We start from the raw sequence: 15502 nt of genomic DNA, 5'->3' as shown, positions 1-15502 counted from the left end.
ACTAAATCGTGGTTACGGTCGTGAAATCACTTCTTCGTATTGATTTTGGGATTCCCCGCCATTTTTTTCTCTTTCCTTTATAATTAGTGTTGATATTTTTGTAACGGAAATAAGAGTGCAAGGTGCAGGCGGGAGCGAGAAATATGTTACTACTGAATTAAAGCCCTTGTTAATGGCAGCTGCCTGTTATATGATTTTGGGGGCAGAAAATTAATTACTACCAGTGTTGTGTCGGTCCCTCTAGTTGGTCCTTAAAGAAGGTAAAATCTATCCCTCGTGACGTCAATGAGGATGTTTTTCCTTTTTTTTTTTTTATAGTGACAATTTTTTGCAAGATATATGCAATAGTCCTAATACATATTTCATATATCTTATTTGGCTGAATAAACCATCGATATTTTTATGAAAAATTCCAAGGACTGACAGTGAAGGACCGGTTCCAAAGACTGACGGTCCTAAAGACCCATATGACCGGTCCTAGGACTGACCTTGAGCGAATAAATAAGGAATGAGACAACATTAATTACTGAAATTATAGATTTTGAAGTCATAGAGAATAATGGCGGTACTCTAATAGTAACAGTCAAGGAGGGTGATATATAAAGCTACTCTTAGTAATAGTTATTCTCTGTTACGTCACTATTAAAAAGCAGGGTTGAATTAAATCATCCGTCGTAAAAACGTCATGATATAAACATGTATTTCTATTAATCTTGGTACAGTGAGCTAATCGGAGGTACTTAAAGCATATTAACAAAAGAAATCGAAAAATATTATGGTAACCTTGACAATTTTGAGGAGAGCAGCTTAGCTGTTAGGATGTTTCATAAGATTAGCTTCAAATATCTATGCCGAAAGGGGAGTAGGATAGGAAATTATACAAGGACATAGGCTAGCATTACTCCGATGTTGATTCTAAATTCTACTCTGAATCCAAGAAGGAGTTACTCTTATAACTGCTGATGAAAATCGTGTGTATTATGAGCATGTTAAAAAATACCCAAAAATCAACATGGTAACCCTGACAATTTAAATAATGTTTTGGAGGAGATAAGCTACAATCAGCTGTAACAAGAGAGGAGGGGCAGAAGGGCATTACTAAGGATATTGTCAATAATTACTCCGATGTCGATCTCCAATTATAATCTGAGTCCAACAAGGACATACAATTTTAAGTCTGCAACAAATCGTCAAGGGTACTCTCCGTCTTTTATGAGCACACACGAATATTCAATCAGATTTGGAGTGTAATTGAATCTACTTAGGAAAGGAAGTTCACTGCTTATGAATTAAATGATAGTGACGACTGCTACCGAAAAGAAAATTCCTTCTTTATACTACCAATTCCCAAAAAACGGGCCAGCTAACAAATTCACATGATTTACTTTACTAATTGTAACTCTGCAACAAATCAATGACAGCCTGTATGTAATATAAAAGGAATTCCACACTCTTCAGAAATCAAATAATAATAACAATTTAGGAAAAGAAAATTCACTTTTGAGTTCTCCAACTCCAAAAAAATGGGTGATAAAAAAAATACTCCCGATTTTCATCTCTACCCTGTATTTGTGAAATATCCCAAGTCAATCTATATTTCCTACATTAGAATGTGAATTTACACTAATGAAACATTCATTTCTAGGTTTGTTATAGTTTCTTTGTTGTGCAAATACGAATCCTCAAATATGTATTCAACCTTTTGTGAAATCCATTATATAAAAGAAGCCGATATTATATTAAATAGTATAAGTGCAAAATATCCTGGGAATTTCTTGTAGGTGTGAAACCCCTAAAAATCTCAGGAGAATGGGATCTTGAAAGAGAAGCAAATCCTAGTCCAGCTCATTGTACAAACATAAGTTACTTATATTATAGGCCATAAATTGTGTATTTGTTTATATATTTTTTAAAATGAAAGGAACCTATATTTTGTATATTAGCGATTACTTTCAGGCCTATTTATTAGTTGTTCTTTCATGCATGAGTGAAAAATGATTTGTTTATTATTATCAACACTTAAGCCCACTCAATAACACTTTTTCCCAGAGATAGTGAGAAGAGCTCTTGTTCCTTCGCAAAGGTTGTTTTTCTCACTTTCTTACAAAACAGTCAAACCTTGATTTATGAAAGGTGCTTTATGTTGAATTCAATCATAGCCTTGAGGTGAATTTACCCTGTGAATATAAACATTTTGTATACAGTATAGTTTGTATGTACATACTTGCTAGGTATAATATTGTATATGCATCATGTTAATTTCAAGTGTGTAAAAAAAAAACTCATTATTTGTAAAGGTCTTTGTTTTCTTTCTATATATTTATTTTTCCACAAAGAAAATTGCATTTGGTAGATTGTTTCTATGGACAGACAAAGGTAATTAATACATTTATATACAGGGTAGGGCAGAAAAACGTGGACTCGGAAGATGGATTTAGAAATACATCAATAATTTTATATTTTCAATAATAGGCAAAAAAGAATGTTAACAAAACATGTATACAAGGATTTTGGAAAAACTTTTTGCCATTCAGGAGTTGATGACAAACTCCTCTGACAAGTTGTCCCATGCAGCCACTATGGAGGACTTCAGTGACTTCATTTGGATGTGAGGTCCTGTTGGTTTCTCTCTCCAAAGTGCAGTGGGTTCAAATCTGGTGAGGAAGGGACCATATCTCTTTGAACCAGAATAGAGCCATGTTATCTGCGTATAACTTTTGGTACTCGGGGAACGTGTGAGAGGGGGCGCCGTTCATAGTCCATACGTAGTTACCCTCCCGGTAGTTTGTCTTCAACCATGGTAAGATGGTATACCTAAGCACCTAATGGTAGGCCTCCTGGTCGATTTTCTGTCCAGCCTTGAAAAATAAAGGAGACATCCTCTTTCCATTAGAGGCCACAACGCCGAGGACCATTGTTAAGGCCGGATATTTGGTGTGGTAAGCTCCTTGGACCTTTTCTTATGTTTCTGTTAACCGGCGATCTCTTGTCCAAGAAAATTTTCTCAATTAATCTATTTGCCTTGATCCATTTGAGGATTTTCTTACACCTCTCGAGCCTCCTGGCCTTCATGCCCTCTGTCAGAAGGTGGTGTGGGGTCCTTGTGTAAGAAACTATTCCCAAGTTGTACTTTATAGCCCTCCTGATGGTCCTAGGAGCCACACAGAAGTTGTTGGCAATGCGATTCATCGTCTTAGTGGGATCCTCATTTTTATTCTTCTCCAAACTTAACAAGAACTTTGTATCCCTCTTTAAATGATCCCTTCCACTTCCTGACATCCTGGAGAGGTTTTCTCCCTTTTTTTTTCATCTCGGCCAACTTAAAAACCAGGCTCCTAGAAACCTTAACAATGTCACTAATCTTCATCACATCAATTCCAGCATCAAGGAAATTTGAGATACGCTACACTTTTGCTTGTTACTCGGTCATGATGAAGAAAGGACTAAATGATTAGTATAGTTTGTTTATGTAAAAAGGACGGCACAAATAGAATACAAAAAATAATCACCAAACCTTGTCATATTAATGAGAAAATAATTAACAGTCCACGTTTTGCTGCCTGTATATGTTAGGTATCTATTGGTGTTGATACATTCCAGTTCGGGGTTAAAAGATTTTTAATAGACCCTTTGGACCAATACTTAAATTTTTTTGGATCTCAATTTGGAATATTTTTGAAGGTATCGAATCTACTTTCAAAACCATTTAATGGATAATTGTTTTATCCTTTTATTGTATTCTTTGTATAAACCAATAAAATGAGTTTTTACACATATGGTCACGAGGTCAATATATTGACCTTAAAAAAATGAAACATGTCCATTTTCAATTTCAATTAAATTTTTATCATAAATATATACAATACACAACCATATATACTCGATTCTACTTAATTACTACACGTTAAAAGCTAAAAAATATATTACAAAAACTCGATCATAATTTTTAGTATATACATTTATTCAGAAGTTTTATCTACCTACGCACACATTTTCATCTGAAGTATTTAAGTGTAATCGAACGCATCTCTAAAAACTTATTGGATATGTTTATGATGTGACGTCCGTACCAAAACTTTAGAAACCTCAAAATCCTGAACTGGAGGATAAAAAAGACTGAAATTTTGAGTTTTTAACTAATATTAAAGTATGTGCCAAATTTTAACAACAATCAAAGATAGTGCTTTTTTTTGAGTGATTGATTTGTCTTGGATTGACCCGTACATAATCCGGACTTAATTTAAAGAAAAACCATTCTAGCTTGCTTTGTGTGTTATATGACCACAAATGTCATATGTAAATACCTAATTGGTCTTTAGAAATAAAGGAATAAATTGCTCTGGATTCATTTTGCCCTGCCAGTCCATGTTTACAATCCTGTAGATATTTCAATTGGGCTGCTGGAAAACCATAGTGTGCCTACCTAGGGTTGTCAGAGGGAGGGGGTAGGGCCATCAATCTATCTCGAAATAAACTCTGTTGAATCTACATTCTACATACGTAAAGTCAAAAAAACAATAAAAATTCCAACGTTGAATTAATTATATGTGCTATGTATTGCATATACCTAGGAGGTACTCTAGGTATTTGGAATGACGGTAGAAGGATGATTGCATATTTCCAGACTGACTCTCAGGTAAAGGAACACAAAAACCAAAAAAAGAAGGGGGATTGAAAATTCCTCTTGAAATATGTAGAAATCAAATGAAGGAAGAATCTACGTACCTTCCTATGTGTATACTTAACAATACGGAATTTTCATCGTCTTGAAAACTCTTTGTCGACGCTGTATGTGTATACGTTCTTTAGAAATTCCTATTTCTGGTCAAGTTGCAATTTCTACTCTTAAATTGACCTTAATTAATTCCTACACGAGTCATTTTTATTACCAACTATTAATTGAGGCTATCCTTTGATTTACATATATTAAAATGACTTGGTTATTATGTATTTATGAGCTATATAATCCTGTGCATTTAACCCTATCAATGATTAATTTTTTATAAAAAAAAAAGAAGTGAAAAATGACACCCTTTGCATCAGTCTTTCTAAAACTTTTTTCAGTCAGGGCACCTTTTAAAAGTGTTTAAAATCTCAAGGAAACCCAGTATGAAATATAGTCAAAAAATGACACTGGATATCCTAAATGCAAATGTTCTGTTTATTTAGACTGTAATGACCAATGATATTTTTAGGTTTGCGTGGAATCATCCCTTGGTTTGACCATTTCCTAAAGTCAAATTTGAGGTATTGGTCGTTGTATGTCCTCTTTTTAGTCTTACTAATATCTACCCTTGCGACCCCTGGTGTAGACGCAGAGTTGGTTAGTGAAGGCTTGCATGAAGTATGCTGAGGCTCCATTGCACGGTACAGTTCTTGTGGGACTTTTCTACTTGGAAGACGATACATGATGTAATTGCTTGTTCCTTGCTCTTGGTGAATTCAAATGTATTTTTTGCCTATTTTTTCTAGAATTTGTTTTGTTCAGAATGAAAATATTTAATATTAGATTTTTTTTTTTTTGAAAAGGAATGGATTTTTAAATTTTTTGAAAAAATTTAAAAAAATGTAACTTTTTGTAAATAACTGTGGATTTGAATTTTTGGAAAAAAAATTCAATATTTGAAATTTTTTCTGAAAAGTGTTGGACCTTTTAATTTTTTCTAAAAAAATTTCTAACTTTGAAATTTTTTTTTGTGAAATTTTTTGAATTTTTTATCCAAAAAATTTAATTTTTTGTGAAAAACTGTGGATTTGATTTTTTTTTTTAAAGCTGTGGATTTTTGAATTTTGTCCCAAAAAAAAATAATATTAGATTATTATTTTTTTGAAAAGGAATGGATTTTTAAATTTTTTTTTTTAAATTTGCAAAAATTTAACTTTTTGTAAATAACTGTGGATTTGAATTTTTTGAACAAAAAAATTCAATATTTGAAATTTTTTACAATTTTTTTGGTGAGAAGATTTTTGAGTTTTTTATCGAAAAAATATAATTTTTTGTGAATAACTGTGGATTTAAAATTTTTCTTAAAAAGCTGTGGATTTTTGAATTTTGTCTAGAATAATAATGTTTTTTTTCTGTGAAGGACTGGATTTTTTTTTTACCAAAAATTTCAAATCTTGAATATTTTTCTCAAAAAGATACTTAAAAACCAAGCTGTCCTTAAACTATAAACCTGTGGACGCCCTGCTTGTACACGTCATCTGTATGCATATATGTTTTTGCAAATATTGTCGATTTCCTCTTAAGTACATTATGCATGTATTATTTATGAAGAAACATGCTCCAATAATCTTGTATTACGCTTATCATTATTGTTTAATGAAAGAGGAAGAAGAGGCTTTATTTTGATTTGGCTGATAAAGTCTTATATAACAATATTATGTACCTAATAATTATAATAATTTAAGCAACAAGTAGGCCACACTTAATATGCCACTGACTTACTTATTTATACATAAATTCCACTGCAATGCATTTTTATATTAGATATCTTAATCCAGCGGCACACCGGAATGTATTCCATAACAAAAGAGAGGCAAATCATATAATGATGATAAGTGTTAGTGATGACGTCACTCACCTTTATTATTATTATTTGTTTTTAAATAAGTTCTAGTATTGACAGTCCTGAGGACCGATCCTAAGACTATACTAAACAGAATAAATATGGACCGATACAACACTAATGATGATGTCATAGTCACTAAGGCTGGAGGGACGGAATGATATACCCTTCAATGTACGAGGTGCGGTATAATATATTAGTAAAATGTGGTGTTTTTTTTAAAGGTATTAATAAAGGTCTTTCAATTTTTTTGATATTAGACTCTTTAATAACTTATTTCCTGCACAAATAAATTATTCCTAAATATACTTAACTTCTCTAAAAAACAAAGGTTGATATAAAATATACTCGGGTTCTACATATTTATTCTTAAGGAATTTATTGAAAGAAATTTACAAAAAGATGAGCTATATTATTCGATAATAAACTAGACTGATAAGCAGTCACAATATCGCCAGCAGTCAAAAAATTATTTTGCTGGATACAAATGTACTTGGTCTTGCGAGTAAGCGTAAAGCTAACTTGGAAATAGTAGGAAATTTATTTCAATTAAGTTTTCGTCGACTGGGATGTATTTTATCATTTTGCAAATGATTATCTCTTTTTTGTATAAATCAATAGATAAATTATTTTCTTCTATAAAAGGATGCTTATGGATTGGAATCTCACCTCACTATTTAAATCTATTAATTAATTTAAAAAAAATAATAATCAAAATTTGATAATATATATACGTAGCGCACCGAGAGTAAAAATGAACCGAACCGAACCACGTTACAACCCCGTATCGTACCAGCCCCAATATCACACAATCTTACAATTGCATTATATAAATATTTCACATGTCCAAAAAAAGTTCGAGTGCCTCTGTGTTAATGTTACCTGTCACCTGGATTATATCTTGCAACTCTTTATCCATAAAAAACAAACAGAAAAAGGCCCCAAATATGTTGGTGGTTGGTAGTTTGTGGACTCTGCCTGAGTCGGACTATCTCTTATTTCGGTCCAGGCCGAAATTAAATTAAATTTTCTTCTTTAGTCAAATAGTAATTTTTTCCCTTGATATATATATTTCCTTGGAAAAAAAAAAAAAAAAATATCGTTGAACCTGATCTAAAGAGTGGGACAGGGAAATTTTTCGCTATCAAGAAGCAGAACCAAGACCTGTATAACTTTTTATTAGAAAAGTATAATAAAAAATGTTGTTGAAAAAACTTTTTTACACTGTAATTTTTTTTTCTTTCTAAATTTGTTCTATTCGATCAATTTCAATTCGATCTATTCTATAAAATCATTTGAAAAATATTATTCAATGCCTCTATATTTCTTTTTAAAAAAAGGTAATATGGATAATAAAATTTATTTCCTTTCAAAAATCACCTAGACCCAGGAGTACTAGAGAAAAGGAGAGCTCATCAACTGAATAGTGAGTATACAAACTCAGGCCTATATTTTAAAGAAGGGGATGGATAATAAATAAATAACCATAGCAATAGTAATTTATAAGACAAATTTCAATTTAAAAAAAAAATGTGTACCACAATTTGGACCCAACAAAGAATTCAGAAACTATTTGTAAGCATATTTCAATATTAGATTTTGAATCACGTTTCTCCTAGAAAAGTGGAGTAATGTCTCTGATATAACTAATAGATAATTGAGAGTGTTAAATCATGCCCCTCCTTTAAGAAATGTCTTATGCCGGGCAGAGCAAATTTAATATGTTCAATCCATTCTTCGAGCCACGATTCCGAATAGGTTTTCATTGGTCATTTCGAGGAAGAAGGAGATATGTTACTTCTTGGTCTTCTTATGTACAATCCCGATGTGAGTCCTTAGAAATTGATTAAATATAATGGATTCAAATTATTCATTGATCTTCCAGATGTGGGGGGGTTGCCTCCATATTTTTCAACACATGATGCTGAATAATGCTAGCTATCCAATTCTGAACGCACTCAATCAAACATTCAAATAAAGTAACATAAACAGCAATTGACAATAATATATATACTCTAGGGCTGAGTTCGTAGAAATAAAAAGAAGAACTGCACTGTCCTCCTGATAGATGTTCTTGCCTAAACAAATAAAATAATGGGCCTTCTTTGTTTTTGTTTTTAAGTACAAAGATTTGAAATGATTGGATATAGGATATTCGTTTTTATTCCTATTTTTCGAATAATAATTTAACATTTAATTATTATTTCTCTTTTTGTTTTTAATTACAGCCTATGCCGTGGCTCCTTCTTTGCCCACTGGTCCCATCTCATTTCCCGCGTCAAATCCAAGAAAAAGGTCAACAAACTACGTAATAACATTCGTCTTCAGATCCACCAGAAGGGGAACCTTGCAAATTTGGAGAGAGACGTACAAATGGATGAGGAACAAAGGGAGAAAGAGGAACTTCTCCAAAGAAAAAAGGCTTTAGAAGAGGAGATTCTCAATAAAAAGAGAGGGATTCGTAGTTCTCGAGAGCATCAAATTCGTTTGGAAGGGGATATTGGGACTCTTATTGGAACCATTAAGGGCTATAAGAGAGAGTATTTGGATATTTTGAAAAGAAAGGCGTTTGTAGAAAAGGGGTTCTTGAAGGAGATGGAGGAGGAGAAACGGAGGATTATGGAGTTTCGATCATCGCTTCGCTCTGTTCAAAAAGGGATCCTTCGTCTACACTCTTCTGAGAAGCAATTTGCTACGGAGAAGAATATCATAGAGTCTCATGGACAGGTAAAATATATATATACTCTGCAGTTGATTTTTTATTGGTAATTTTGCAAGTTAAACAAAACATTCCCGGATGTATTTGAAGGGATATCATATTATGTTTGCTTGTTCTTGACTGATTCGGGTTTATTGTTCGTATGTATATTTACATATATAGGAGGTAAAATAATTTTAAATGATGAGTATTGTAGCTATTTAATAAATTTGCATTGTCATTCATGACTTATGTATTTACAAATTTCCATGTTATGACCTTATACACAGTCAGTACTTGGACTACGAGCAGTTTTCCTGTGGGCGGAAGAAAAACTTGCTTTTATAAAAGTAGACTATGAGTCTGTCCTTTCTTGTTTCTATTTTTGAAAGAATGTTATATATTGAAGGACTAGATTTGTATTCCCTCTCAACCTCGACTGACAAAAGGGAAAGGAAACATTTACTAAAAACTTCAGTATTTTTCTTGTTGACAATTGCTAATTATTATCAAGGTAATTGTCATTAATTTTAGATTATCATAGATGTAATTGACAATCTTATCAATGACTGAGTATGAATTGACTATGATTCTAAAAGAATGCCATTGATTCATATATATTAATATAAACATCCCAATCCTATGAAATATCTTTTATATATTTAATAAGGTCACGAAATAAAACAACCCGCAAATTTAGCGTTTATATTGCGCATTTTATTTGTGATCTGCTACGTAGCCGTCTTTCTGAGTAAAATTGATTTGATGAAGCAGTAAGTACGAAGGCTTGAACAACTTCTCATTCACAAACTACCAGGATGCACAGGTTTTGGTCTACGTTCAGCATTTAAATATCCTTCCAGCAGATTTTTACGAAGAACTTAAGGTGCAGTTAGTGTAGGGAAAATATTATGATTATATTTAAATTTATATACAAGCTATCTGTGGCGGGAAAATGATTTTTTTTAAACGCAATTTTCTCTCGAATCAGTGAACAGATTAAAAAATAAAACCAGATTATGAAAGCTTGATGGGTTATAATTTATTTCTTTTAATTAAATTACACCCATCCTCAATTAAAGTATGTATACAAGGCCGAAATTGCGAGCAGGCCTTTGTCACTTGGTCCCTTGCAAATCCTTGAATTCATTCTTGATCTGACTGATAAGTTCGTCTTAGATGCAGTAAGGGGTACGGTTGGTTCGTCGTTCAATTGCGCTCCATACTTATAAAATCCATCAGATTTCGGTGAGTTTGAAAGGCAAAGGTCTGGCAAGATAAAGTCATTAAAATAGTATTGGAGCTATTTGAGACTTTTTTCGATGTATGGCGCAGATCTGAGTCCTGTTGCTACATATATGTCCTCCCATTAGCAACCATCTCGATCCAGGGCATCACTTTATCCTTTAGTACTTCAAGATTGTCACTCCTTGTCTTTTCCAAATATTTGGGAGAGCGAATTCGTCAATTAATCCCATTAGTTTCCAACTGGTGCAGGCTTGAACAAGCTATTTAACAAAAAAAAAAAAACAAAAAAATCAGCTGCCTATGTGCCTGCGTTTGCCCAAGCCAGAATGCAAAAGTGGCGGCATAGATTACCTGCACTCTCTCTGTATATTTATTTTATAAGACATTTTAAAAATAATTTACATCAAAGATAGGCGATAATGCTTATTTCAGAAGTAAAAGTTAACAGTGCGATTACCTATTAAATAATGAACAAGAAAGAAGAAAGAGCACATGCAATAATCGTTTTTCTTTTTCTAGTGACTAAACTGAATTTTTCCCTCACAAAAATGTGAAAAATGTCTACATTGTGAAAATCAAAAAAATAAATCTTTATGTTAGTTACTTTTATAAGAATAACTTTGACAGAGATGACTATAAAAAGTATAATGTACAAGACCGAACTCACAAAAGAAAATTGATCTTTGACCTAGTCTCATGAATATCTTTTTTGTACTCATAAACACATTTTATCCCCTTTAAAAACGGATTCTTGATGCCCAAAATACTCGCTATTCGAAGTAATACTGTATGTGTAATGTATATAATATTTCTTCACAATAGTAGGATTTGATGAAAATTTTCCTATTTTGCGTTTTCCCTGATAAATAAAAATTGTTTTCTCTACGCTAGATCTATTCTCCCCCTTCTGAGATGATCATAGCCCACTAAGTAATAATATGAAACATATTATTTTCTAAGTAGATAGATTTATAGATATTTATCACAATTCCATCTTCTTTTTATATAAACAAATTAATCAAATATTTCTTTGAGCCCTGATTTCGATGAACTTTTCTCTGCCTGGATATAATTTCCTTACTACTAAGTAAACAATAAATCAAAATATTATACATAATATATTTTTTATAAACATTCTTTTTGCGTCGAGATCATTTTTTTTTTTTTGCTTCCTTTTAAAAGCAGCACTCAAATACAATAATCCGTCAGTGGATGAGTAGATAAGTGCATGCAATCGTAAAAAACACAGCATAGGTACTTACATAGGAAATGTCGAGTCCTTTTACACTTATTAAATTCCTGAATATTCTGTTTGAAAGAAGGGGGGTAGTAAAAGTTAGTGTTGCATCGGTTTTGACACTTTTTATCCAGTATGCTTTGAATGCATTTGTTTAAGAATTGATTTTTCTACTTTTCATGCCACTCAAACATCTAAAAATTGATTTCTAGATCTCAAAAATTATTCATTGTTAAGCAGTGAATAATTATTAGAACCATAATTTTATTATTATTTGAAGGCTACGTTTAATGTCATTCAATTATTCATAATGAGATCCGCCTCTCTTGATAACCTCGGCCACATGGTGCTGGAAGCTTTGGCAGGCTTGTGCGACCTCGTGCTGATACTACGTTGCCATTCTACGGGTCATCCACTTCTTCAGGGCCTCCACAGACAAATGATACTGGGCATAGGCCTCATGCTTGACCCTCTCCCTGATATACAAATTGCATGGGTTCAGGTCCAGACTGTTTGCATGCCAAAAATGCGGGATCCAAAAATGAGAGCATTTTGTGGGCATCCTTCACTTTTTGGCATTGTAGAAAGGTGTTATTTCTTCCTTGGCCTACTCCATCGCTCCATGGAATGTAAATTAAAAGTCCAATACTAGAACCATACCAATAAAAATGTCGGATTCACACAAGATCGCCCTGGGCTTCCAAAACTTCTGGGGCCGTGTGGCCGAAGTTATCAAGAAAGGCGGATTTCATTATGTATAATTGAATGTAATTAAATGTACCTTTCGAATAATGAAAATTTTATGGTTCTACTTGTTCGTTATAAGCCATTAAAGATTTTCCCAATTTATCTGGGCCATCTTGTATACAATATGCATGGAATTGAAGGCCTTGATTTATATAAATTAATAAAAAAATATATCCCATGTAATAAATCCCTTTTTGAGTTCATAACATGTAGAGTCAGCTGCTTTAAATCAGCTAAAAGGAGAATAACCCCCTTTTTGTTACTTTCAAAAAGCTAGTTTCTGTATCGCGGTCTTTTTTCGTTATTACTTTGGAGGAAAGGTTGAGGGATACAATAGAGAGCTAATTCTCTGTGATCAAGTGTCCTAAGTACTAGGAAGTGGTTCATGAGATCAATTTTTGATGCCATGTATTACCGCCTCTACACCAAAATTTCAGATCTTCTTTCAATTAGTCATCCCTTTAATGTATGTATATGTATATATTACTTTCAATAAGCGATTAATTTTTTTAATGATGAATATATTTATTTTTTAATCATTTTTTTTTTTGGAATAGAAATGGCAAATCTTGTTTTTAAAAATAATCTTACAAATATTCCACCTCCTCTTACTTTTGTGGCCTCTTAAGATATTCATAACAGGGACTCCTCCCAGCCATTCCAACACTGGTCAAGACCGAAATCAAAGCAACTTTACACATAACTTTATTCTGTAAGCTCAAAGTCAAATAATTTATCATGAGATACAGTATAAAGAGACGAATTTTTTCTGGAGGAGGCAGTTATTTCATAAGTTCACATCAGCTGTTGTTGGGGGTATTGAGGCTTTATGTTGTCAGAGTTCGATTGCCTCGTCTCGCTTGATACTTCATGGCTATTTTATAATTTGTTCTTTTTGATAAATAAACCAAGTATTTAGTCATTCTACTCGTATGCTCCATTTCCAAAAGGACAGGACTACAATTTCTTGTTGAGCCTTCGTCGTATATATAATATATCGGCCATTTTATTAATTCTATGAAGAAATTTTGCCTATCATACACAAATACTAATGTATAGCTACGCTTTTAATAAAATATCACTAAGTAATATTATAATACAGTATCGAATAAAATACTGTGTAAGATTTTAATATTACGAAATATATGTACATATATGTAATTCATATTTAAAATAATATGATAGTGATGGGTATCGGAGTACATAAGAAATAAATTGCAGTTGGTAGGATTGACATATTTGGCTAACTACCAAATGATTTATGGCCCTTTTTCAGCTGTTTTTTTTAGAAAAAGTTGTTTAATACAAGAAAGGTGTCATATAAATAAATTTATATATATTTTTTTTTCTTGACTTTCAAGTATATACAAAATATACATTTTTTAACTTTTTTATTGAAAATCAAAACTATGACGAGCATATAGGTATAGAGTAGTCATTCATTCGATAGCATCAATGACAGCCTAAATACGGCCTCTGAACCGGCCGCAGGCTTTTCTGACCATCTCATTGTCCATGTTGCCGAATACCTCCTTAATGGAGTCCATCAGGCTGGCCTTGGTGCTATGGGGATGTCTGTTGGTATGACTCTCGACATAGCCCCAGACAAAATAGTCCAAAGGATTAAGGTCGGGAGAGTTAGGAGGCCACAAATCCTTGGTTAGGACGTCATAACAGTTCTCGGTTAACCACTACGTGGAGATTTTGGACACATGGCAGGGTGCTGAGCCCAGATCCCTCGCCATGGCCTTCATGGTCCCGGTAGGGTCATCCTCAACCATCTTCTTCACCTTGTCGAAAAAGTCGGTATCCCTGACCTTCCTGTCGGCGCCCTCCTCCTTGGGTGCCCTCTTTATGGTGGCATCAACATCCCAGGTGTCCTCTAGCTTCTTACGGATACGCTGAACAGTCCGTAAATTCACTCCTAAGGTTGAAGCAATCGTTGAATTGGAGATTTTAGCTCCATTATTAACCAATGTCATAACTACGGCGTACCTCGAAAGCTCTTCGTTCCACTTATAGCTCTTCATCTCCTCATATGATGACGGCATGATGCTAACTGAACTACGTATCGTCAGCTGACGAGAATAGCTTTCCTATTTGGTAACCGGTTTTTTATTTGATAATGTCGTCTTCAAGTTATCAAGGTTTAAAGTAGGCGACAATCTGATCCCCGCTCCCTGTATATGTATATGTACGTCATAAAATGGTGGTGGGGGGGGGGACAACAGTTGAAATGTACTTTCTATACTTATTTATGGATCATATAGAAAGAGACTGTGGTCCTAAATGAAGCCTGACACAACACTAATGAAAAGTATTTTATTACGACGAGGAGGAAAGAATGTATGTAATTCTTTGCATATCTAATTAGTATTGATGTTGTATTAAGTACTATGTGAATCGTCAAAAGTCATAAAGTAAGAACTGAAGAAGAAGGGTTTTGTGTCTAAGACGTCTATGTATGTACAATGTATAATTAACAAAGGAACAAAAAGTCATGATGAGGCGATTTACGGATGCTCATTGAGAAAAATCTTATTTGTTAAGAAGAAAACTAATAAGAATAAGTATTATTGTACTTTGTGAATAATGGGCCTATTTTAAGGCTGTCGGAAAATATAGGTACGAGTCCATTATGTTCGTTAGTTAGTTTGTGGATTATCAATGGAAGAGAAATTATGACGTATTCATGCATACAGTGTGGTTCAGAATTAGAGTCCAATTATTCTGTGTGGAGATTTTCTTACTACTCAAGTTAGAAATAACGTAACAGTGATTGGTCAGAAAGAATATTTAACTGCAAGAATAGCGTATAAACAATTTGAGCATTAGCAACTTCGCTCTTCGCCCGATCTTAACCCTCTTGACTTTGAAATGTAGGGTACAGCCGAGGGGGCACCTTTCAAAAGTGCATAAAATCTCAAGTATCCCGGTATAATACCGGGTGGTACATTGAAATCTGAACACTTACTAATTCTATAATTAATGAAGGCTGAGTGA

The 15502-nt window shown here is 33.2% G+C and overlaps 1 protein-coding gene across 1 annotated transcript in view; it reads left to right on the top strand.

The window, feature by feature from the left end:
• LOC121113586 (uncharacterized) overlaps positions 1 to 15502 on the top strand; it is a 111977-nt gene that overhangs the window by 15794 nt on the left and 80681 nt on the right. Inside the window, exon 2 of the mRNA XM_040707408.2 lies at positions 8798 to 9296. Within this exon, the coding sequence (XP_040563342.1) occupies positions 8798 to 9296 (499 nt within the window). The remainder of the gene's footprint in view (positions 1 to 8797; positions 9297 to 15502) is intronic.

This window comes from Lepeophtheirus salmonis, chromosome 2, assembly GCF_016086655.4.
Source record: "Lepeophtheirus salmonis chromosome 2, UVic_Lsal_1.4, whole genome shotgun sequence".
Lineage (NCBI taxonomy): Eukaryota > Metazoa > Arthropoda > Copepoda > Siphonostomatoida > Caligidae > Lepeophtheirus > Lepeophtheirus salmonis.
The sequence above is the reverse complement of the archived record's forward strand: the minus strand, read 5'-3'. Positions and strand labels throughout refer to the sequence as shown.